The sequence below is a fragment of the Coregonus lavaretus genome, assembly GCF_964263955.1.
Source record: "Coregonus lavaretus genome assembly, chromosome: 25".
Taxonomy (NCBI): Eukaryota; Metazoa; Chordata; class Actinopteri; order Salmoniformes; family Salmonidae; genus Coregonus; species Coregonus lavaretus.
In genome coordinates this window covers 10018420-10043385 of record NC_140012.1, presented here as the reverse complement: position 1 = coordinate 10043385, position 24966 = coordinate 10018420, and the positions used below count along the sequence as shown (strand labels likewise).

Genomic DNA, 24966 nt, shown 5'->3' with positions numbered 1-24966 from the left:
ATTTAACCCTGGCAAGGTGACTGGGAATATGGTTGAGTACAAACAGTACAGTTATGCCCTCCGAAAGGCAATCAAACAGGCAAAACGTCAGTACAGAGAAAAAGTGGAGTCGCAATTCAACGGCTCAGACATGAGACATATGTGGCAGGGACTCCAGACAACCACGGATTACAAAGGGAAAACCAGCCACATCGCGGACACCGACATCTTCCTCCCGGACAAGCTAAACACCTTCTTCGCCCGCTTTGAGGATAACACAGTGCCATGGACGCGACCCGCTCCCAAGGACTGTGGGCTCTCGTTCTCCGTGGCCGACGTGAGTAAGACATTTAAGGGTGTTAACCCTCGCAAGGCTGCCGGCGAAGACGGCATCCCTAGCCGCGTCCTCAGAGCATGCGCAGACCAGCTGGCTGGAGTGTTTACGGACATATTCAATCTCTCCCTATCCCAGTCTGCTGTCCCCACTTGTTTCAATATGTCCACCATTGTTCCTGTACCAAGAAAGCAAAGGTAACTGAATTAAATGACTATCGCTCCATAGCACTCACTTCTGTCATCATGAAGTGCTTTGAGATGCTAGTTAAGGATCATATCATCTCCACCTTACCTGACACCCTAGACCCACTTCAATTTGCATACCGCCCCAATAGATCCACAGACGATGCAGTCGCCATCACACTTCACACTGCCCTATCCTATCTGGACAAGAGGAATACCTATGTAAGAATGCTGTTCATAGACCATAGCTCAGCCTTCAACACCATAGTACCCTCCTCCAAGCTCATCATTAAGCTTGGGGCCCAGGGCCCGAAGCCCGCCCTGTGCAACTGGGTCCTGGACTTCCTGACGGGCAGCCCCCAGGTGGTAAAGGTAGGAAACAACACCTCCCCAATGCTGATCCTCAACACAGGGGCCCTACAAGGGTGTGTGCTCAGCCCCCTCCTGTACTCCCTGTTCACCCATGACTGCGTGGCCACGCACGCATCCAACTCAATCATCAAGTTTGCAGATGACACAACAGTAGTAGGCTTGATTACAAACAATGACGAGACAGCCTACAGGGAGGAGGTGAGGGCCCTGGTGGAGTGGTGCCAGCAAAATAACCTCTCCCTCAATGTCAACAAAACAAAGGAACTGATTGTGGACTTCAGGAGACAGCAGAGGGATCACGCCGCCATCCACATCGATGGGACCGCAGCGGAGCAGGTGAAAAGCTTCAAGTTCCTCGGCATACACGTCACTGACAATCTGAAATGGTCCACCCACACAGACAGTGTGGTGAAGAAGGCGCAACAGCGCCTCTTCAACCTCAGGAGGCTGAAGAAATTTGGCTTGGCCCCTAAGACCCTCACAATTTACAGATGCACAATTGAGAGCATCGTGTCGGGCTGTATCACCGCCTGGTACGGCAACTGCACCGCCCGCAACCGCAGGGCTCTCCAGACGGTGGTGCGACAGCGCCTCTTCAACCTCAGGAGGCTGAAGAAATTTGGCTTGGCCCCTAAGACCCTCACAATTTACAGATGCACAATTGAGAGCATCGTGTCGGGCTGTATCACCGCCTGGTACGGCAACTGCACCGCCCGCAACCGCATGGCTCTCCAGACGGTGGTGCGGTCTGCCCAATGCATCACCGGGGGCACACTACCTGCCCTCCAGGACACCTACAGCACCCGATGTCACAGGAAGGCCAAAAAGATCATCAAGGACATAAACCACCTGAGCCACGGCCTGTTCACCCCGCAATCATCCAGAAGACGAGGTCAGTACAGGTGCATCAAAGCTGGGACCGAGAGACTGAAAAACAGCTTCTATCTCAAGGCCATCAGACTGTTAAATAGACATCACTAGCAGGCTACCACCCAGTTACTCAACCCTGCACCTTAGAGGCTGCTGCCCTATGTACATAGACATGGAATCACTGGTCACTTTAATAATGGAACTCTAGTCACTTTAATAATGTTTACATACTGTTTTCGTCATTTAATATGTACAGTTGAAGTCGGAAGTTTACATACACTTAGGTTGGAATCATTAAAACTCGTTTTTCAACCACTCCACAAATTTCTTGTTAACAAACTATAGCTTTGCGCATGACACAAGTAATTTTTCCAACAATTGTTTACAGACAGATTATTTCACTTATAATTCATTCCAGTGGGTCAGAAGTTTACATACACTAAGTTGACTGTGCCTTTAGCTTGGAACAGCTTGGAAAATTCCAGAAAATGATGTCATGGCTTTAGAAGCGTCTGATAGGCTAATTGATATAATTTGAGTCAATTGGAGGTGTACCTGTGGATGTATTTCAAGGCCTACCTTCAAACTCAGTGCCTCTTTGCTTGACATCATGGGAAAATCAAAAGAAATCAGCCAAGACCTCAGCAAAAACATTGTAGACCTCCACAAGTCTGGTTCATCCTTGGAAGCAATTTCCAAATGCCTGAAGGTACCACGTTCAACTGTACAAACAATAGTATGCAAGTATAAACACCATGGGACCACGCAGCCGTCATACCGCTCAGGAAGGAGACGCGTTCTGTCCTAGAGATGAACGTACTTTGGTGCGAAAAGTGCAAATCAATCCCAGAACAACAGCAAAGGACCTTGTGAAGATGCTGGAGGAAACAGGTACAAAACAGCTATATCCACAGTAAAACGAGTCCTATATCGACATAACCTGAAAGGCCGATCAGCAAAGAAGAAGCCACTGCTCCAAAACCGCCATAAAAAAAGCCAGACTACAGTTTGCAACTGCACATGTGGACAAAGATCATACTTTTTGGAGAAATGTCCTCTGGTATGATGAAACAAAAATAGAACTGTTTGGCCATAATGACCATTGTTATGTTTGGAGGAAAAAGGGGGTGCTTGCAAGCCGAAGAACACCATCCCAACCGTGAAGCACGGGGGTGGCAACATCATGCTGTCGGGGTGCTTTGCTGCTGGAGGGACTGGTGCACTTCACAAAATAGATGACATCATGAGGAAGGGAAATTATGTGGATATATTGAAGCAACATCTCAAGACATCAGTCAGGAAGTTAAAGCTTGGTCGCAAATGGGTCTTCCAAATGGACAATGACCCCAAGCATACTTCCAAAGTTGTGGCAAAATGGCTTAAGGACAACAAAGTCAAGGTATTGGAGTGGCCATCACAAAGCCCTGACCTCAATCCTATAGAAAATGTGTGGGCAGAACTGAAAAAGCATGTGCGAGCAAGGAGGCCTACAAACCTGACTCAGTTACACCAGCTCTGTCAGGAGGAATGGGCCAAAATTCACCCAACTTATTGTGGGAAGCTTGTGGAAGGTTACCTGAAACGTTTGACCCAAGTTAAACAATTTAAAGGCAATGCTACCAAATACTAATTGAGTGTATGTAAAATTCTGACCCACTGGGAATGTGATGAAAGAAAAGCAGAAATAAATAATTCTCTCTACTATTATTCTGACATTTCACATTCTTAAAATAAACTGGTGATCCTAACTGAGCTAAGACAGGGAATTTTTACTAGGATTAAATGTCAAGAATTGTGAAAAACTGATTTTAAATGTATTTGGCTAAGGTGTCTGTAAACTTCCGACTTCAACTGTATATACTGTATTCTACTGTATTCTAGTCAATGCCACTCCGACATTGCTCGTCCTAATATTATATATTTCTTAATTCCATTGTTTTACTTTTAGATTTGTGTGTATTGTTGTGAATTGTTACATTCTACTGCACTGTTGGAGATATGAACACAAGCATTTCGCTACACCCGCAGTAAAATCTGCTAAATATGTGTATGTGACCAATACAATTTGATTTGAATGACAAAGTGAAAACTTGTTTTTAGAAATGTTTGCAAATGTATTGAAAATGAAATACAGAAATATCTAATTTACACCCGAATCAATACTTTGTAGAAGCACCTTTGGCAGCGATTACAGCTGTGAGTCTTTCTGTGTATGTCTCTAAGAGCTTTCCACACCTGGATTGTGCAACATTTGCCCATTATTCTTATTGAAATTCTTCAAGCTCTGTCAAATTTGTTGATCATCATTGCTAGACAACCATTTGCAGGTCTTGCCATAGATTTTCAAGCAAAAGTCAAAACTGTAACTCGGCCACTCAGGAACATTCACTGTCTTCTTGGTAAGCAACTCCAGTGTAGATTTGGCATTGTGTTTTAGGTTATTGTCCTGCTGAAAGGTGAATTCATCTCCCAGTGTCTGAAGGAAAGCAGACTGAGCCAGGTTTTCCTATAGGATTTTGCCTGGGTTTTTTTAATCTGAAAAACTCACCAGTCCTTAACGATTACAAGCATACCAATAACAATATGCAGACACTACTATGCTTGAAAATATGGAGAGTGGTATTCAGTAATGTGTTGTATTGGATTTGCCCCAAACATAACTTTTTGTCCTGAATAGAAAGTAATAATTGCTTTGCCATATTTTTTGCAGTATTACTTTAGTGCCTTGTTGCAAACAGGATGCATATTTTGGAATATTTGTATTCTGTACAGGCTTCCTTCTTTTCCCTCTGTCAATTAGGTCAGTATTGTGGGGTAACTACAATGTTGTTGATCCATCCTCAGTTTTCTCCTATCATAGCCATTAAACTCTGTAACTGTTTTAAAGTCACCATTGGCCTCATGGTGGAATCCCTGAGCAGTTTCCTTCCTCTCTGGTAAATTAGTTAGGAAGAACGCTTGTATCTTTGTAGTGACTGGGTGTATTGATACACCATCCCAAGTGTAATTAATAACTTCACCATGGTCAAAGGGATATTCAATGTCTGCTTGTTTATATTTACCCATCTACCAATCGGTGCCCTTCTTTGCAAGGCATTGGAAAACCTCCCTGGTCTTTGTGGTTGAATCTCTGTTTGAAATTCAGTGCTCAACTGAGGAACCTTACAGATAATTGTATGTGTGGGGTACAGAGATGAAGTCAGTTCATGCAACTTATTATGTGACTTGTTAAACACATTTTTACTCCTGAACTTATTTAGGCTAAATGTGATAGTTATAGTTCTACAGTCAGTGTCTATATTTTAGTTACTACAGTAGGCTACAATTTCAGTGTCCAAATATTTATTTTTAGTTCCGAATTAGCAGGGGAAGCTGCCATGCAATTTCCATAGACAAACATTGGCAATAGAATGGCCCGTACTGAAGAGCTCAGTGACTTTCAACGTGGCACCGTCATAGGACGCCACCTTTCCATCAAGTCAGTTTGTCAAATTTCTGCCCTGCTAGAGCTGCCCCGGTCAACCGTAAGTGCTGTTATTGTGAAGTGGAAACGTCTAGGATCAACAACAGCTCAGTCACGAAGTGGTAGGCCACACAAGCTCACAGAACGGGACCGCCGAGTGCTGAAGCGCTTAGCACGTAAAAATCATCTGTCCTCGGTTGCAACACTCACTACCGAGTTCCAAACTGCCTCTGGAAGCAACATCAGCACGACAAGACCTGTTCGTCGGGAGCTTCATGAAATGGGTTTCCATTGCCGAGCAGCCACACTCAAGCCTAAGATCACCATGCGCAATGCCAAGCATCGGCTGGAGTGGTGTAAAGCTCGCTGCCATTGGACTCTGGAGCAGTAGAAACGCGTTCTCTGGAGTGATGAATCACGCTTCACCATCTAGCAGTTCGACGGACGAATCTGGGTTTGGCGGATGACAAGAGAACTCTACCTGCCCCATAGTGCCAACTGTAAAGTTTGGTGGAGGAGGTATAATGGTTCGGGCTAGGCCCCTTAGTTCCGATGAAGGGAAATCTTAACGTTACGGCAATGACATTCTAGACGACTCTGTGCTTCCAACTTTGTGGCAAAGGTTTGGGAAAATACCTTTCCTGTTTCAGCATGACAAGGCCCCCGTGCACAAAAGTGAGGTCCATACAGAAATGGTTTGTCCAGATCGGTGTAGAAGAACTTGACTGGCCTGCACAGAACCCTGACCTCAACCCCATCAAACAGCTTTGGATTGAATTTGAACGCCGACTGCGAGCCAGGCCTAATCATCCAACATCAGTGTCCAACCTCACTAATGCTCTTGTGGCTGAATGGAAGCAAGTCCCCACAGCAATGTTCCAACATCTAGTAGAAAGCCTACCCAGAAGAGTGGAGGCTGTTATAGCTGCAAAGGGGGGGCCAACTCCATATTAATGCCCATGATTTTGGAATGAGATGTTCGACGAGCAGGTGTCCATATACTTTTGTAAGTTATGATGAACTTCACAAAGTGGTGAAAGTGCAAGGTAATGAGCTTGATGCTCTTTTCCAATAAATATAGAGGGTCTTATTCTGGTGACATGATCATCTATGCTTGGCTGTTTGACAAATACAAATAATCTTGCTCTTTTGTTCATAATAATCTCAGGCTATACCCGCACTGTATCTGCATTATCTTTTCTACATACATTATATCTGGTTTTAGTCATTTAAGTTTACACACACACAAAAAATACCATCCCAAAAATAACAAACAAATATAATTGGCCTTAGGGGAGAATGGGGTAAGTTGAGTCTTTTTTGCATTCAGCATCACTACACCAATGGAAAAATAGTGGTCTTTTCGCACAACTTACCCCGGGTATGGGGTAAATTGAGCATAGGGACTGGGTAAATTGAGCTGTCTTGGGGTAAGTGGGTGATGGTGTCCTGTGACAGTGGGTGATGGCAGTGGGTAGGTCAAAGTTTAATTCATGAAATTGGGGTGTGTTATATTGTGTATATATATACTGATATAGATCTCTTTGTTCAATATCACTTACCCTTCCATTTCTTGACCAGTTGTCTGGTGTAGGGATGTTGTTTTGATGTGCCATTTTGTAGGCAAGTTCTCTGCATTTGAGGCTACTAAGCCCATGAAACTCTTCGCACGATTCTTGATATGTTTAGCAAACTCAAGACTCCATATCATCAGATAAGACTGCTACTCTATCATAGCCTCTCTTTCGCACAGGTACATTTTTGTTTTCTTTTTTGTCAATGTACCTCTTCAGTGTCATTCAGTCTATTTCTTCATCCCTTGCAGCTGCTCGAATGGACTCACTTCCTTGCCTGCCCTCTTAAGAACCTCAAGGGGGGCTAGACCCCTGCTTGTTTTACGTTTGAATACATGCGGCATGATGATGTCTGCTCTGTAACAATAAAAAGGCACTATCTTGAGGTCATATGCGTGACACAATGCAAATATACTGTGCATAAAACTGACAAAACTTACCCCAAGGCAAACATTTTGACTATATTAGCCCACACAGCTACAGGGATGAACATTCTTGCTAGGTTTAGGATATCATATTGTAGTGTACAGAGACCCCAACTGATGTATAAAACAATCTTAAAACGATCTACTTTGGTTTAGACACAAGCATCATTAATATTATAACACAATACATTTATTTGACTTTGTGAAAATCTGTTTTTTGGACCTAACTTACTTACCACTTTTTCCAAGTTGTTTGTTCCTAACAGGCTCTTCCTAAATATTTGGTCACCTGATTCATTTTGTGTATGGTTTCCTAGAAACAAGGGGTGGCTCAACTAACCCTTTGGCTTAATTTACCCCACTCTCCCCTACTTTTCTATGCAGAAAAAACCCTGTCTTAGTTACTGTACATGTTATCTTGCCATGTGTGCACCTACAGTAAATGCATGGCATGATAGTGAGGCCTTTGAGTACAATAGCAACAGAGCCATCCCCTCTGCCGCCCTCCTGCTTTGCTCGCGCCCGCGCCCGTGCACACACACACCACCCTACTTTCCATGGAGCTCTGAAACAGTGCCTGAGGAATAATGCATAGAGGGACGGATTGTGACAGGCTGGTTCTCTCTAATTCCTCTCTCCCGCTCCCTCTTTCTTGCTCTCTCTCTTCCTAGGCAAACATAGCATTTTTTTTATAACACATTGGACATGCAAGATTGCAAAAAATAGTAAACTTTAAATATACTCACAGTCATCTCAGAAGACATTAGTAATAGGCTATCCCTCCTGAAAATGTTGTTTGCTACCTGCACCTTACTCAAGCTAAGGTGACTTTGTCAGCTTGTAGGGCCTATAGTTTCTGCTCTTCATTAAAAGTCTTAATTGTTGCATGTGCGTAGTGTCATGTGTGTGAGTAGCCTACCCAGGGGTTTTTAAACTGGTCCCCTATGGGTCCGCAGAGGTACTGCAACGGGTCCGCGATGTATTAGTTTATAAAACAAATTATTTGTGGGGATTTTCTATGTGAAAAATAATTATTTTATGAATATCACTAGCTGCAACAGAATACCATCTTGGATACCATTTTTATGTCTCTGCGTCCAGTATGAAGGAAGTTAGAGCTAGTTTCACGCGCCAATGCTAACTAGCGTTAGTGCAATGACTAGAAGTCTACAGGAACAGATAGCATGCTAGCTGTTCCTGTTCATCCGACACTGGGGAAGTAGATAAAGGGCTTCATTGCCAAAATCTCAAACTATCCCTTTAATATGGAGGATATTACAGTCATTGGAGCTAAGTACAGGTTATTTTTTTTCTGTATAGATAATTCTTAGGTGGTCCTTCTAAGCGGTAATTTTCGGGATAGAAAAACAGTTTCAGTGTCAACTTAAGTGACCAAAACCAGATAGAAAGCATGCAGAAAAGATGTTGAACTATATATATTTTTAAATAACCATCTTTAAGAACTAACAATCAAATAAAAGTCAGGTAGAATCAAAAATTCTGGCACATGCCCATTGAGTTTGTTATAATGTTTGAGCAGAGGAACACAGCATTAGCAATACCAAAATGCATAGAATTGCAGGAAATGTGATTTTAAAACTGAAAAATGATCTCTCAGCTCCATGCCAAACTGTGTAGAATAACTCAAAATGTGCATAAAAAATGCAACATTTTCTCTCAGCTCAATGGAAACATTTGTAGAAATGCAGAAAATGTGCTTTAGGCCTACAACAGAAACATTTTCTCTAGGCCTCCATGATACCTTTACCTTTTTAGCTAATAGACTATGTTAGAGTTTACATTTCCTCTTCCAATGAACTTCCAAAATAATGAAACTGTCTACCAAATCTATTCATTTTTAAATGCTGATTACTTCTAGGCCTACTTACCATTATCATTCACCTGATGATAAGATGCGACTTTTTTTGTTGTGAACGTATGATGGGGGTCCCTGGGTCGCCAGTTTACCTGGGCGGAGGTCCCTTGGTAAGAAATGTTTTAAAACCCCTAGCCGAGCCTAGGCTAGCCCAGAGCCATATGGCCTATCCTTGCCAGAGAGCTTTAGCTTAAATTCCTTGTCAATCTAATAATTGAAAACTGAATCGACCCCAACACTGTAACACTGCTTGCGCATCTTACATGATAACTTCGCAAGGCGAAAGGTTACAACTTGTGGTATATTTTCTTGTAGGCCAAATTATGTGAGGAGAAGATTACAATCAGTAACATAAGCGCAGGAGGAAACGAACAGCATGCACCTGTCTCGACTGTTTCCCTTGTCTCAGCTGTTTCCCTGTTATAGCGCGCAGTCCATCGGTCCGGTTTGGTAGGGTCCGTGCTATCCGGGATCCTTGGGACTTCCCTACCCAATTGAAGTTGACATTGAAATGGTTAAGGTTAGGTAAGGGTTAGGGTACTGTCTGGATAGCGCGTGTCGGTTTGCTCTTGTTTGTTTTTCAAATATCACATAGTCTAGTGGCGATTCTCTTTGATATGATATCGGTTTGGTAAACCTTTAAAAGCGGAAGTAGGCTAACGCTAGCGACTTACAAATACAGCCTAAATAAAGCAGAATCCATTGCCATTAGTGGAAACCAAGACTGTTCTCAGGGCAGGCCTGGTTGTAGCTAGATATTTTGGACTTGCGTCAGGGACAATTTTGGCATTTGAGCTAACCCTAACCCTTTTCATTTACCTAATTCTCCTAACCTGCCACGTTAACCCTAACCTAAATGTTGCGCCATGTTGACGGATCATAAATAGGCTACTAATATAACGACTGAAGCAATTTAAAACAAACTAACAATATTGGTGAATTTAGATAGCTTGCCTAGTTATCACATGGATACATTTAAATGAAAGAGAATGGGCGTATTGAGAGAAAAAAGGTGTTGACATGGTATACATTAGCATTGTCATAATTACATCATTTTCAGGAATATGCCTACTCACTTTACAAAGTAACCCTATAGGCCTAATACCACTGAGTGATTGCACATGTTACAGTTGACATTGGTCTCATACTATTGGAGAGATTAGGAGGGCTACACATTTTAGGTGATTATCCTTGACTGGTGGTGAGCTGAATGCATGATTGGAGGTTAAAGTGATGATAGGATAGTTCTAGCTGGTCACAAACTTCAAACCACTCTTACAGGCCACCAAGCTCAAGGCAGTGAGGTCAGATGTCATGCATTAGCTAGTTCAGAGGGTCGCAGTGTTTTCTGTGCCTCCGGACATGGAGTACCTGTCACAAAGGGAAAGTTCATCTGTCTGCTCTTAGACAAGTACAACATTTTGACCCCTGTGATGTAGACCTCCCACAGAAACAGCTGCAAAACGTTCTAACCACAAATAATGATTGAATCAAAGGTTATTCAGCAGCAAAGGGAGTGGTGGAGCAAACCATCATCAAAGACATATGGAGCAGAATCGCAACCTTCACAGAGGCTTTGCCCCTGTGAAAATATCCTTGATAGATATGTCCTAATTTCAACTGTTCTGCAGTGTGTAGTGGAATCCCTTTGTTTCCTCTTCTTCGTGTCTGTGGTTTCCAGTGGCCCATGTGCTCACGTCAGGTTGGTTTTGATACTGAGAAAACCCCCAATCAGCAGCACTAAACCCCCCAGGTCAGAGGAGGCCCCACAGTCACAGACCTGCCTAGGCATGCACCTGCCAAGCCTCACAGTTTCTGCTCCTCTGTCTACTCCCCTACAGCGGATTCCCGCGGCATTCTGCCTCCCTCGGCTAAGGCCCTGCTGTGTCTGTGCTCCTCTCCCACTCGGTTGAGACACGTCGTTCCTGGCTTCCAAGAAGCTAGGCGAAGCAGGCAGGCTCCGCGTGATAAACGCACAACGCTCTGTGTGTGTACGAAACACCTGGCACCCACAGGCTTCCCCTCAGGTCTAAGACTCTCATTAGCACCTAGCCAAAGACACCCCTTGCTTTCATCTCGTCAGTCCTTCACAGACAAAGTGAGGCGCATCCTTTATGAACAAAATAAAAAAGACACGCAGAGCCTCAGCATGTAGTCTAAACACGCTATGTCCACAAGAAAGCCTCGTGTGGTTAAGTAATTGACTTCATCAGACATCCACACGTTGCCTCCGAAACTGGTGTGTCACCACTGCAGCAAACGCACCAGGGAGAGGCGGGGCGAGCCGATTGGCTATTGCCATGCCAGGGATCGGCTCCACCACTGCAGGCCGTGCAGGGCCACGGCATCCACACAGGTACGCCCCATGGCAGACTGGGTGATTAATGGGCAGTAGCACAGCTAGCAGACTGTGTAATTACGCTACTTAGTCACTCAGTCACTCCAGACAGAGTGAAGTCAGCAACACTTGAACTCAGTGGTATTTCTGGGATTGGAATTGGCAGATGAGTTTACACGTTTTTTGCTTGCGCCTGAGTAAACACGGCCTTAAATTAATGGATAACAGAAAAAGATGGATAGATTAATAATGACTACTCCCAAATTACCAGAAAATCAGTCAGTCAATTTTTGTGCAAGGGAACATAAAATGTTAGGGAACTATTCAGTTGATCTCATTGGGATATTTATTTGTGAATACAAACACATATTTCAGGTGTGTTTTAAAAGAACAAACCTGAGCATTGAAATTAATTAGCGGTCTGAAACCTGGGTGAATGCAGGTGAAATGACTGTAGCTTTACCTGGCTGGCATATTTTAGTATTTTGAGATAGGTCCGCTTACTATAATGGACCTTGATATAGTCACCAGTCTTGCTCCTGTCTCCATCTTTATTTAGTCCAGAAATTGCATGATTTTTCTGAACATTATAGGTCAGTTAGTACAACATGTGGCAGATCAGGCATTGATGGCGTGTTTGTGATGATGGCCTCACATGTTCCTTCAGCTCAGCTGCATTAATAGCCAAGCCATTCAGCCTGCTGTCTCAGTGCATAAGCCCCATTGGCAAGCAGTGATACATGGGAGCCTGCTGTAACAATGCTCACCTGTACTCCAAAGGAGATCAAAAAGCAAAAGTGTGTGGCAGGAGGATGAGGGGGTGGGGGAGAAAGCAAAGCGCACATGAGCTGTAAACTTTTCTGAGGGGGGATTTTTTCCCTCTCACTTCAATGGCTTTTGTGTCAGGGTGGGGTGGGGTGCAGCGGCGCACTAATCTGTCAGAGTCAGTGGCTGCCGTGATAGGGTTGCGCCCCGCGGGGGGCCTGAGGTCATCCCGAATGGTGCTCTGATCTGATCAGCAGCAATTGTTCCCTCATGATCCTCCCTCTCTCTCTCTCTCGCTCTCCCTCTCCCTCTGTCTCTGTCTCTCTTTCTCTCTCTCTCTCTCTCTCTCGCTCTCTGTCTCAAGACAGCCCAAGCTCGTCAGAGTGTCTGCAGTTACATTGACAAGGCCTCTCTCTCTCTGATCCTGCTGCCGTGTGGTGTGGTATCGCTGGCCCTGTCTGGGGCCCTTGGTGCCAATTGGACTCAGAGAAGCTACTGCTAAATTACAGTACTGGCAATTTAGCTTATAGTACCTAAAGATGCAGTCCGGGATCTTAAGCACTTACAAATTTTTAACATATTGTATGAATTGGAATTTATAAAATATCTGTTTGAAACTCTGGAGCATCGCTTTAAAATCTGCAGCAATGCAGTTGTGGTGCATGGGGGATTGCGCCACATCACGTACAGATGTAGGATCTTAATTTGAGCCAGTTTGCTACAGCGGGGAAATAATCCTGCAGCAACAGGAAATGTGAATTATTATGTGGAATATAATTAATGGCATTTTTTTGTAGGGGATGATACATTTTTTGTTAGGACAAATCAAGTCTGACATTTTAAAGTGGAAATTATAAATTGTAGAAGTATTTTTTAACCTTGAATACACTACAAGTTTGCATTCCCTCAACAACAAAAGAGTGATCAAGTTAAGATCCTACATCTGTAGGTAGGTAAGGGCGTGTTTGTGAGATTATGAAAGTGGCATACACTTGTGAATAAATAAACAATAAAACTACAAAATCCCACATCTACTTTATGGAAAACATAGCAGCTTCTGAAAGGTTTTGTTTGAGCTTGTCATCAGAGTAAGCATGTTAAAACATGGACATAGCAAACATCGCAAATCCCCCCCCCCCCCCACCCATATCTTAGTAGACAAATCTGGCAATTAAAATTAATTACTTAAATGAAACTATAATGGTTTCTGGCATCCCTGGCTGATTTGGGCTGTCTCGTTGTGGTGATTAATCCATGTTTAGACACATCTATATGCCAGCCCAATGGTGAGGCACAAGGAGTTTCAGGAATGCCATATGTCCGTTACCACACACTGAACTGCACACACATGCACATGTACACAGTCAATCTTAAATCACACAGATCACATATCATCAATAGGAAAACCATAAATGAATAACAAAGAAATGAGCGTGCGTTGTGTTTATGGAGCGTGCGTTGTGCTCTGGATAAGAGCGTCTGCTAAATGACGTAAATGTGCCCTTGAGCAAGGCACTTAACCCTAATTGCTCCTGTAAGTCGCTCTGGATAAGAGCGTCTGCTAAATGACTAAAATGTAAATGTTTATGTGTGTCTTATTATTGTACATGGGGACTTCCCCAGAGGAGAAACAAACAGACAGGCTAGTGTGTGTGTTGTCTTTTGAATCATTAGGGTCTATGGGGGCTAACAAGAGGGAGCAATTTGAAAAGTCAATACTAATAGGTCATATCCCTTCCCTGAAGAGGGGCTATTAGTTTATGTTCCTGAGGGGGAGGGGGGGAGTAGCAGCACTCAGTGCCACTGTATTAAGCGCTCATAAAGTCAATAACACTCACCAAGTCAAACCTTCCCCCACAGAAAAACAAAAATCAACACGACCGACTGCAAATTCAACTATGAGCACAGAATATATTAAACCAATGGGACAAAAAGCTATATTTGTATATCGAGAGGCAATCCTCTTTCTTTGGACAATCTGCCTCTGTGGAGGGCCTCCCTGGCATATACTATATAACCCTCCCTGTCATTGAGACAGTTAGTTCAGGGAGGGCACTCTATTTTACTCAATGGCAGCAGATCCTATAGATAGTTTCTCCTTAGAAAGCTGTATAGAGAGACTGTGGGAGACTGAGAGACTGTGTAGGTTGGGCGCTAGGCAGTGATACTATGTCTGGCTGGGCTGGTACATGACGCACTCCCCCCTCTCCCTGTGTTGCAGGTCCCTAGCCCTGGGGCAGCAGTACTCGTCTCTGGGTTCCCAACCCATTCTGTGCGGCTCCATCCCTGGCCTGGTGCCCAAGCAGCTGCGCTTCTGTCGCAACTACATCGAGATCATGCCCAGCGTGGCTGAGGGCGTGAAGCTGGGCATCCAGGAGTGCCAGCACCAGTTCAGGGGCCGGCGTTGGAACTGTACGACCATCAAGGACAACCTGGCCATCTTCGGCCCTGTGCTGGACAAAGGTAGGCTTCTTACTGTAACAGGACTGTTTGACTAAAGAATACAAATATACTCCTCTCCCCAATGCCTGTATACTGCTAATGAGGTATTTATATGAGGGATATAATTGATATATCTTTGAGATATATGAATGACAGCCAAGTTTCATATAAAACATACAAAAAATGAATTGATGTACAGCAACAATGAAATTGGACTCTGGATAATCTGACTTCAGCAGGGGTTTGCAGGTTGTAGAGGGTTTGCAGGTTCTACTTGTTCTCATGGTGGTGATAAAAACATTAAAGGACATATCAGTGAGAAAATGGGAAACAAAAGGATGTAAACAAATGTGAGGAAAGTACAGTAAGCTGACGTAGGAATAGACTAACCAGTTACTCTGCAGCTGAGCACTGCCTGTTCCCTGTGCTCCTGTTGACAAATGACTCACAGGGTAATTATAATAATATACAGCTTTCCTTCAAATCAAATCAAATCAAATTGTATTTGCCACATGCGCCGAATACAACAGGTTACATTACAGTGAAATGCTTACTTACAAGCCCTTAACCAACAATGCATTAAAAAAAAAAGTTCAGTAAAAAAAATAAAAGCAAATAACTAAAGAACAGCAGTAAAATAAAATAACAGTAGGGAGGCTATATACAGGGGGGTACCGGTGCAGAGTCAATTGAGGTAATATGTACATGTGGGTAGAGTTAAAGTGACAATGCATAAATAATAGACACAATGATTAGCTGTTCAGGAGTCTTATGGCTTGGGGGTAGAAGCTGTTGAGAAGCCTTTTGGACCTAGACTTGGCACTCCGGTACCGCTTGCCGTGCGGTAGCAGAGAGAACAGTCTATGACTAGGGTGGCTGGTATAGAGGTCCTGGATGGCAGGAAGCTTGGCCCAAGTGATGTACTGGGACATACGCACTACCCTCTGTAGTGCCTTGCGGTCGGAGGCCGAGCGGTTGCCATACCAGGCGGTGATGCAACCAGTCAGGATGCTCACGCCAGGGTTGTGGGTTTGATTCCCACAGGGGGCCAGTATAACATTTAAAAAAATAATGTATGCACTCACTAACTGTAAGTCGCTCTGGATAAGAGCGTCTGCTAAATGACTTAAAAAAATAAAAAGCCAAATATTTTCAGTCTCCTGAGGGGGAATATTCTTTGTCGTGCCCTCTTCATGACTGTCTTAGTGTGTTTGAACCATGATAGTTTGTTGGTGATGTGGACACCAAGGAACTTGATGCTCTCAACCTGTTCCACTACAGCCCCGTCGATGAGAATAAATAATTTTTAAAAAAGTGTTCAGTAAAATAAAAATACAAGCAAATAACTAAAGAGCAGCAGTAAAATAAAATAACAGTAGGGAGGCTATATACGGGGGGTACCGGTGCAGAGTCAATGTGCGGGGGCACCGGCTAGTCGAGGTAATTGAGGTAATATGTACATGTGGGTAGAGTTAAAGTGACTATGCATAAATAATAGACATAGTAGCAGCAGCGTAAAAGAGGGGGGTGGGGGTTGGGGGGCAGTGCAAATAGTCCGGGTAGCAATGATTAGATGTTCAGGAGTCTTATGGCTTGGGGGTGGAAGCTGTTGAGAAGCCTTTTGAGAAATGAGTGCCAATACAAGGAGTGACAGATTATTCAATGTCCGTCCATCGCTCTACCTTCAACATCACGTCTTTTGAGTTTATGTGTCTTCTTCTGGGTTTCCCAACCTTGTTGATGTTTTTAGACATGAAAGAAGGTTAGTCAGTGTTGTGAATCTCTCAAGATTAGCTCACACAATTACAGTTGTTACAGTTGATACACTGGAGATCATCTATCAGGCTTTCCACACTGAATCCTAATCATCAACTGTCTTAACACTGACTGGTTGCATTAAACAATCTGATACAAAAACAGAGAACGCACAAAAACACAACCCGGGGTGCTCGGAGTAGGCCTTGAAATTCCTAATGATGAAGATGGGTTTTTGTGTTGCGGAGTGAGGCTGCTGATTGGAAATGAATTAGCCTGTGTGTCAGAGGGGAAGGGATCTGGGCAGGAATGGGCAGTGTGAACCTCCCTCGTTCTCCTCAATAAAAATAAATAAAAAGGGAGAGAGGAGGCCAAATGAGATTACAGGCAATAGAAAAGGGCTGGGGGGCTCAGCTCAACCCCTACTGTGCATGAAGACCAGTGCGCCTCACACAGCCCGGCTCCCACGGACGCTCCATTCACACGCCCTTTTGACTCTGTCATGAAAACAGGCTGAAAGGGAATCTCCCAACCTACCCCGGAACGGCACGTTGGGGTGAAGTGGAAGGAAGGCAGAGGGTGCTGGCGAGGGAGGGGGGGCAGCCTGAGTCGGGAGTGACGGGCAAGGGGTTGGCGAGGAGGGAAGGGGCCCCAGACCAGGGTGGCTATACCAGTCCACCATCACCTTAACCACTATGGTGTTTATGGTGGTGGTGGTGGCTGCCTGCTGCAGGGGGAAAATGGAGGGTTGAGGGGGTTCATAGTGGTGGAGGTGGTGGTGGTACTGGAGGATGAGGTTTCAGGGTGTTGGCGGAGGGAGGGTATTGGAGGGGGGGGAGTTTAGGGAATGCCAGCTCTGGGCAGAGCGGAGTTGTGGGGGCGCGAGTCGCTGGGCCCTTTGTGTGGGTAATACAGTGTGACACAAGGGAAACAAAGGCGGATTGATGGGCCCAGCAGGTAGCAGGAGCAGCGCTAGCCTTGGCTGACAGCCAGAGCTCCAGGGGCCCACAGCTCACAGGCCCCTGTTGTGGAGAGCCCAGCAGGGCTTGCCAGGGTAGCTGGGACTCCCGCTCGCCTCCCAACCAGAGGTGTTATCCAATCATCAAACATTCACAGGTTTTAGCACAAAAATGTTGCTTTATAGCTGTTTACTTAGAATGAAGCACACTGGGGGATTTTTTTTTTTGAATCATGGTTTTGTGACTATATATTTACAAGATGTATTAACTGATTAGATATTGTGTGCGACACGTTTTCATGTAGATAAGAGGTGATGTTTAGTGGTAATCTAGTGACTTTAATACGTTTCCACTTCCCAGGATTTCCCATCAGAGCAGCCATATGACCTCTCACCCTATTATGAACTATGACCCTATTCAGCCATTCACATGAAGGTTTCATTCAAACAAAGGATGTGTAGCTTAAAATGCAAAGACCTAAAAACGGGTAACCTCATAAAAAGGCTGTGAGCGCTAATTAACTTTATGAATGCATGAAATGTCCCTTAGCAACCCAAACAACAACTTTTTCAATTATATTTATCTCTGTTTAATGCAAATTAGCACTACAAAGACTTGTAGATCGACTTACACTGTAGAGTAACTAACTTCCCTGCAGGTATGTAGTAGAGAACACTACTAACTACAGTCAGTTTTAGAGGGGCTAGGCCTCCCTAGATTTAACAGTGAATCTATTGCGGAGTGGGCCCTCCCCTTACCCTCCTGGTGTCCCTGCCTGTGTGTGTGCAGTGTGAGGTTGTGCAGCAGAGAAACGGATGAGCCCACAGTAAGTGTGCTGTGATTGTGAAACAATGGTGTCTGGTTACATAATAAGCTGTTGCGTTCAAAGGAGGCGTAACATGCAGCGGAGCAGAGCAGATGCACTGCTCAGTTTCTACCCAGAGGCCCTGTGCGCTCCGACAGAGGGAGGAGGAGGAGAGGGGGGACAACATTCCCGAAACACTATCCAGATGCAAAACAGCACACCTCAGGGATGACAGAAGGTCACTGAGATTTCACCGAGCATTAGGCCCTACTGACACCAGCCACAATAGGTTGATGTCACAGCCAGGGGACATGTCTACCGTAGCCATCTCTACGACGTGTTCCAAAATCTTACATTGAGTTGATGAGTCAAGAGAATTTCACCCAGTGTTTACTACACTGATCAGAGCCTAATGTTTTAACTCCTCTTACGGACATTTCTCAGATTTTTTTTAATTCTTGCAGTATCCTTTTCATTACCCCTGCTGTATGGAAGCTGGCAGCAGTGAAGATTGCAGAAACTCTTGTGTTAAGAAGATGGTACTAAAGATTGATTGATTGATTTAATTTACTCTTTATTTTTCTCTCTAGCAACCAGAGAGTCGGCGTTCGTCCACGCCATCGCCTCAGCGGGGGTGGCGTTTGCTGTGACTCGGTCCTGCGCTGAGGGCACGTCCACCATGTGTGGCTGTGACTCCCACCACAAGGGTCCCCCGGGGGAGGGCTGGAAGTGGGGCGGCTGCAGCGAGGACGCTGAGTTCGGAGTGCTGGTGTCCAGAGAGTTTGCTGATGCCAGAGAGAACCGTCCTGACGCGCGCTCTGCTATGAACCGACACAACAACGAAGCAGGACGCACGGTAAATAGGCCACTGAGCATTTACTGCACAACTAGAATGGATATCTTGGCAGTGCATGCTATACAGTTAACTATACAACTGTTGGTAACACAAAGCCATGCATGTAATGTAAATACACAAATGGAACACAGTTTACTACACAGCCAAGCAGGATGCAGTGTATAAACTTAAGTACATTCAGTACACATATATCACTACATAATGATACAGGACACACCCTGAACACACCCAGCCCTGTAGCTAAAAAAAGTTCAAAAGCACAGTAGTAAAAAGACAATGAACAAAGATCTGCTTGTTTGGCAATAGGATGGAATTATCCACAGTAAACGTTACAGTACCAGATTACTAATTCTATGACAGGAAGGATTTCAGAATTTGACTTAAGTTCAGTCCACATTTCTGCGAGTTTCTGCCTGAAAAGTAGCACTTCATCTTGAATGATTGGGTAATTATCTGATGTAAAAAAAAAATTGCCCCTGCCTTTCATGCCTCGCATCCCAAACGAAATTCCCTGACAGACGAATAACCCAAGTTAGTTGAGGGGGAAGAGAAGGGAATCAGCTCTGACTTAAACCATAACTCGCTGCTGTCATTGCTCAGTGCAATATCTGGTGAGCTACTCCTCACCAACATACTGAGGGGCAATTGGAGAGACCACACGGCAACAAGGCAGCCCTTTGATCTGACTAGACAGGAGCTGAGAGACCACAGGAGCTGCAAAATGGCAGGCAGCCCAGTCAGGACCCCTTTCTCTCTTTCACCCTGATCCCAGTCGCCCCACCTGGCCCTCTCAAGCTCCATTGTTTACCTTGGGCCCCTGGGAGATGCCAGGGGCCTGACAAGCCCAGGACATGATGTCAGAACTAAGAACCTTTCCACCCCTCACCGCCCCCACTCCCCTCTCACCCGAAGGTGCCACAAACACCTGCCTTCTGCCGCAGCTGGGGGAATTCTGTATCTAAATATAGCTGGGGAATTAAAGCAAAACCAATCTAAACAAAGGTGAAGAGAGCTGGTCGCGTTGCTCACGTAAATGCAGTGACTTCAGAAGGAGTGAGCTGCTGCACACTGCAAAGGCCTGCCTCTGTTTCACAGCTGCCTGAACCACACCTGTAGACGCAGCCAAGTAGCATGTTGTTTTCAACCTACAGGTCGGTACTCACTAGTCAGGTTATTGGTAAGAATAGTTGTTCAAATGGGCTGTCTGGTAGTACACTAAACAATGAGGGCGAGAGACAAAACAAACATGCCCCTAGACTAAACAAACTGACACCCAGATTAAACAAATGTTATAATGACACGCTACCAAATTAAATCACATTTACTGTACACTGTGCTGAATTATTCTATCTGTTTCCTTTTCCCTCTTCCTCTTTTTCTCTCAGACCATCCTGGACCACATGCACCTGCGCTGTAAATGCCATGGCCTGTCGGGCAGCTGCGAGGTGAAAACATGCTGGTGGGCGCAGCCCGACTTCCGCATGCTGGGCGACTACCTGAAGGACAAGTACGACAGCGCCTCGGAGATGGTGGTGGAGAAGCACCGCGAGTCGCGTGGCTGGGTGGAGACGCTGCGCGCCAAGTACGCCTTCTTCAAGCACCCCACAGAGCGTGACCTGGTCTACTACGAGGGCTCGCCCAACTTCTGCGAGCCCAACCCGGAGACGGGCTCATTCGGCACGCGCGACCGCGCCTGCAACGTGTCCTCGCACGGCATCGAGGGCTGCGACCTGCTCTGCTGCGGCAGGGGCCACAACACCCGGACTGAGAAGCGCAAGGAGAAGTGCCACTGTATCTTCCACTGGTGCTGCTACGTCAGCTGCCAGGAGTGCGTGCGCGTCTACGATGTGCACACGTGCAAGTGAGAGCCTGACAGATGGACAGAATGATGGACCACAGCGCCCATCGCATGCATACAGACATAAGTACAGACAGACACCAATGGGGAATGGCATTTCTGTACTGGAACTCTATACTTCTGGACCCTTGTAATACAAATGTTCCCCATATCCTTCTTCCAAGGCCTGCATCCTCCATATGGGAGGGCCCATTTCCATTGGAACAAGCTCAGTCAGTTTGACCAGTTCTCATTCCTGCAGCATTGGGCCATGAACCCTTCTTTATTTATTTCCCCCACACACGGCTGTGGTACCTAACATGAAATCATTGCAGTAACTGATGACTTTCCAGACCATTGCTATCGAATGGACATCTTTTTAACTAACACCTGATTTCACCAGTCAATCACCTGGCTGGTCAACTATTGAGAACTAAAGCAGTTCCCCAACGTCACTTGTCAATCCAAACAGTACTGAACACACGGCTGCAGCCCAGGAACCTACCACTTTAACTACTGAGCAGGCTGTTACTGGACCCTGCCCTTCTAAACTAAACTACTGAGCTGATGAAATCTCCTCTTTCCCAACCCCTGCACATTGTACTGATACTGAACTGCAGCAGTCACCTAGTTGAGACGCCTGGAAGATATGCTAGAGCGTGATTTTATAGCCACACATTTCTGAAATATTAGCAATGGGCCGGGACCGGAGGTGGTATGCAGGAAGGGACATGTGCACGTAACAAACACGCTTGTTTCCACTAACGAACATTTCTGCACATGTATGCACTATTCAGCTGTACACTAACTGTCTGGAGGAGGTAAAACTTTGGCAATTGTTATTTATGAGAGCAAATGCATTCTTCTTGTTTATCTCATTCAGATCAGATACATTTTTCTGGAATTTCCCTTACAGTATTTGAGGAAATTATAATTAAATGTCATATAGAAGTAAACATTCACAACAACAACAGGTAGAGGGTTCAGGTTTAAGAGATAATACTTTATTGGATTAACATTGAATTCATGCATCACCAGCTAATTCTGCACTTGCAATAGGCCCAATGCTAATGAATAATTCTACTAATAGCGGTCATCCTACAACAATGAGATTATAATTCTAACACACTGACAATCCATTTCATTAGGTTCCTCAGTGCTGTGAAGTCCTTGTCTAAACTAAACCCTACTCTCACCAGTGAAACGTGATGACAAGTGGAGAGAGCAGAAAGTGTCAAGTCTTCAATAGCAGTCTTTCCTCATCTCCTTCACTTCCCTTAACTGTCTTGACAATAGAAGCAATATGTTGGAAACTTGTTCAGAGACTAAGTGTCTGTGGGAAACAAATGGAGGAGACGAGGGTAGGAAGGTTATGTAACGTATTGGGATACAGCTGATGTGAGCGAAAGTGTTTGTGCTGACTGCCAGTGAAAGGGGTGTAAGGGTTAGGGGAGGGATGACAGGCAGGCAGGTGGAATAAGCTGTGAGAGGTTTCCACACAACATGTTCTGACAGTCCTACGTGCCTCCTAATAATTATATTTAACAACAAAAATACAATTTACCCAGGTAGTATAGGCTCCTCTCTTTGTGACATACGGTAGCTTAGCAACTGCGTCACCCTCTAAAAAGCCCTCCCTACCAGGGCCCTTTCTATGTTGTTTCTTCCTTTCCTACCCGCTATATCCAAAGTTTTGTAAAAAGGTTTTAAAGTTAATAATTCCCTTTTTATTTTATAATCTGAAAATGTTATGTTTTTATAAATATTATTTATTATACAATGTATATATCTGTATGACTGAACTAAGATTATATATTTGAAGAACAAATGACTGTCTCATGCTTTTGCTTCTTAGCTAGAGGTACTTTTCTAATAATTTCAGTTTGTAAGCATCAATTCCTCTACATTTCCTTACCAAATCATGTATATAGACATTGCACATAACACTACTGAACTAATTTCTAAATGGCAAGCTGCGATGGTGTTCCAAACTGTGATAGACAGTTATCCATGCTTAATAAATAGTACAATCCTCTCTATAACTCAAAATAATGTCTCAATCTGCTCTAGAATAGAACACTGCTCTAGAACTTAGTGAAACGTCTGCAATGTCTCGATCAAGTTAATTTCTCCCTGATAAAATCTATAGGTGAATGACAGGTAAATGACAAGTGCATCTACAGCATCAATCAATAATACACATATATATATATATATATATATATATATATATATATATATATATATATACACACATATTTAGAAATGTACTGTACGAAATGTTCATGTGTCCACTTTTATTGCAATAATACAATTGCAACTTAGATACAAATAGATTTAGGAAAAAAGCGCACTGGTCACTGCAAATAATGTATACATCTGGTTGATATATCAATTCCATACATTTACACTTGACTTGTGTTTATCTGAAACAAACCTGCATACTGTACTTCAGTATATAAATGGCAGTGTGTTAGGCATGCACAAGGATGGGGGGGAGAGAGGCGGTGCAATAATGTCTAATGTCAACGTTATCTCTTGTATTTTAGGGGGCATATAGCCTTTATACAGAACAGTCTATTGAGACTCTATTCTGTATCAGGACTAGGAGGCAGAGATAAGGCCCATGGGTTATAACAGTCAAAAGAGGGTAGTGCCATCCTGAAACAGAACCATATCTCTCCTGTTCTATAAGGCGTGGGTTAAGGCAGACACTTTCTGGCATAAGAAACAGCTCACACACCACAGAAATACTGAGAGAGGACCACCAGTAAGGACAAAGAGTAACAACGATATGCTTTAAACCTAGTATACCTCCACTTATCCTCTCTCTCCTCCTGTCCACAAAGAAACAGCACAGCCATCCACCAGCATGCAAAGGCACAACAGAGGGTCTCCAGAGATCATTCATAGAGAACAGCATGATACAGAAACAATTTCAACAGTAACATCAGGCTTGTGTGCGTGCGTGGTTGGGGAGGGGGTTCACTTCTAAAATGGTCTTGGTCTGAAAATGGATCACTTTTTCCAGTTACTATCTAATCAATATTAGTATCATGATTAATTATTTGTGACAATTATTCATAAAACAAAGAGAGTCAAAAACGAAACATAATAAAACAAAAGTGAGTAGGGCTAAGAGTAATGCTTGGAACCATAATTTCCTGGAATGATTAGAAATCTATGCAAGTAATATCGAACACACAATAGGTCATCATATACATGTTTTCTCATCAAATAACCATTTAGTTATAAACATACATCAAACTTATTTTTGCTTTTTATACATAAAATCCCATGGAGTGCTAGCAGCACAGATCACAACACTTTGGATGCGTCTCAAATGGCACCCTATTCAGTGCACTTATTTTGACCAGGGCCCATAGACCTCTGGTCAAGAAGTAGTACACTAAATAGGGAATAGAGTGCCATATGAATCAGAAATAAAAATCATACACAGAACAGTGCTTAATTCTCACTTAATTTACGCACACAGAGAGATTGTGTTGATGAGGAAGAGGAGGAGGGTGGTCAATCGGGGTTGCCATGGAAACATGCAGTACAGAGATTACACAGAGAGCGTTGGGGATGGACAGATTAGGCAGAGATAGAATCTCTCACTCTCTTGCCGGCCGCACCCAGGCTTCCGCTCCTCAGCCACTGGGGGTAAAAGACAGAAGAAAAAAAGTGAGAGGAGTTAGAAGAACAGGAAGGAAGATAAATAATCTGCATATTTTTGTTCCAACCCTACTCCACGCTTTCTTTTATTTTTTTAAACCTTTATTTAACTAGGCAAGTCACTGAAGAACACATTCTTATTTACAATGACGGCCTACCAAGAGGCAAAAGGCTTCCTGTGGGGACGGGGGCTGGGATTAAACATACTAATATAGGACAAAACACACATCACGACAAGAGAGACACCGCAACACTACATAAAAAGAGACCTAAGACAACTTTGTTCAAGTACTTACTGGGAGAGGCAGCTACTGCTGGGAAATGCAGCTCCACCATGGGCTTAGATGGCTATGCGCTTGTCAGAAACCAACCTGTGGGGAGTAAGGAGACATGCATTCATTAATCCGTCAACCAACAACGAACCAAACAACAACTAGGTGGTGTGAGAGGGGA

At 44.1% G+C, this 24966-nt stretch overlaps 2 protein-coding genes across 2 annotated transcripts in view; one reads left to right on the top strand and one right to left on the bottom strand.

Moving 5' to 3' along the window:
- LOC311100772 (proto-oncogene Wnt-3) overlaps window positions 1-20863 on the top strand; it is a gene marked incomplete at both ends in the record, with an annotated part of 35301 nt that extends 14438 nt beyond the window's left edge. Inside the window, 3 exons of the mRNA XM_084141734.1 lie at window positions 14403-14644; window positions 18733-18998; window positions 20384-20863. Of these exons, the coding sequence (XP_083997860.1) occupies window positions 14403-14644; window positions 18733-18998; window positions 20384-20863 (988 nt within the window). The remainder of the gene's footprint in view (window positions 1-14402; window positions 14645-18732; window positions 18999-20383) is intronic.
- A 2254-nt stretch (window positions 20864-23117) lies between these two features.
- Window positions 23118-24966, bottom strand: part of LOC311101036 (vesicle-fusing ATPase) — a 36460-nt gene continuing 34611 nt past the window's right edge. Inside the window, exons 21-22 of the mRNA XM_084142053.1 lie at window positions 24810-24884; window positions 23118-24495 (exon numbers count right to left, since the gene is read on the bottom strand). Of these exons, the coding sequence (XP_083998179.1) occupies window positions 24854-24884 (31 nt within the window). The 3' untranslated portion in view covers window positions 23118-24495; window positions 24810-24853. The remainder of the gene's footprint in view (window positions 24496-24809; window positions 24885-24966) is intronic.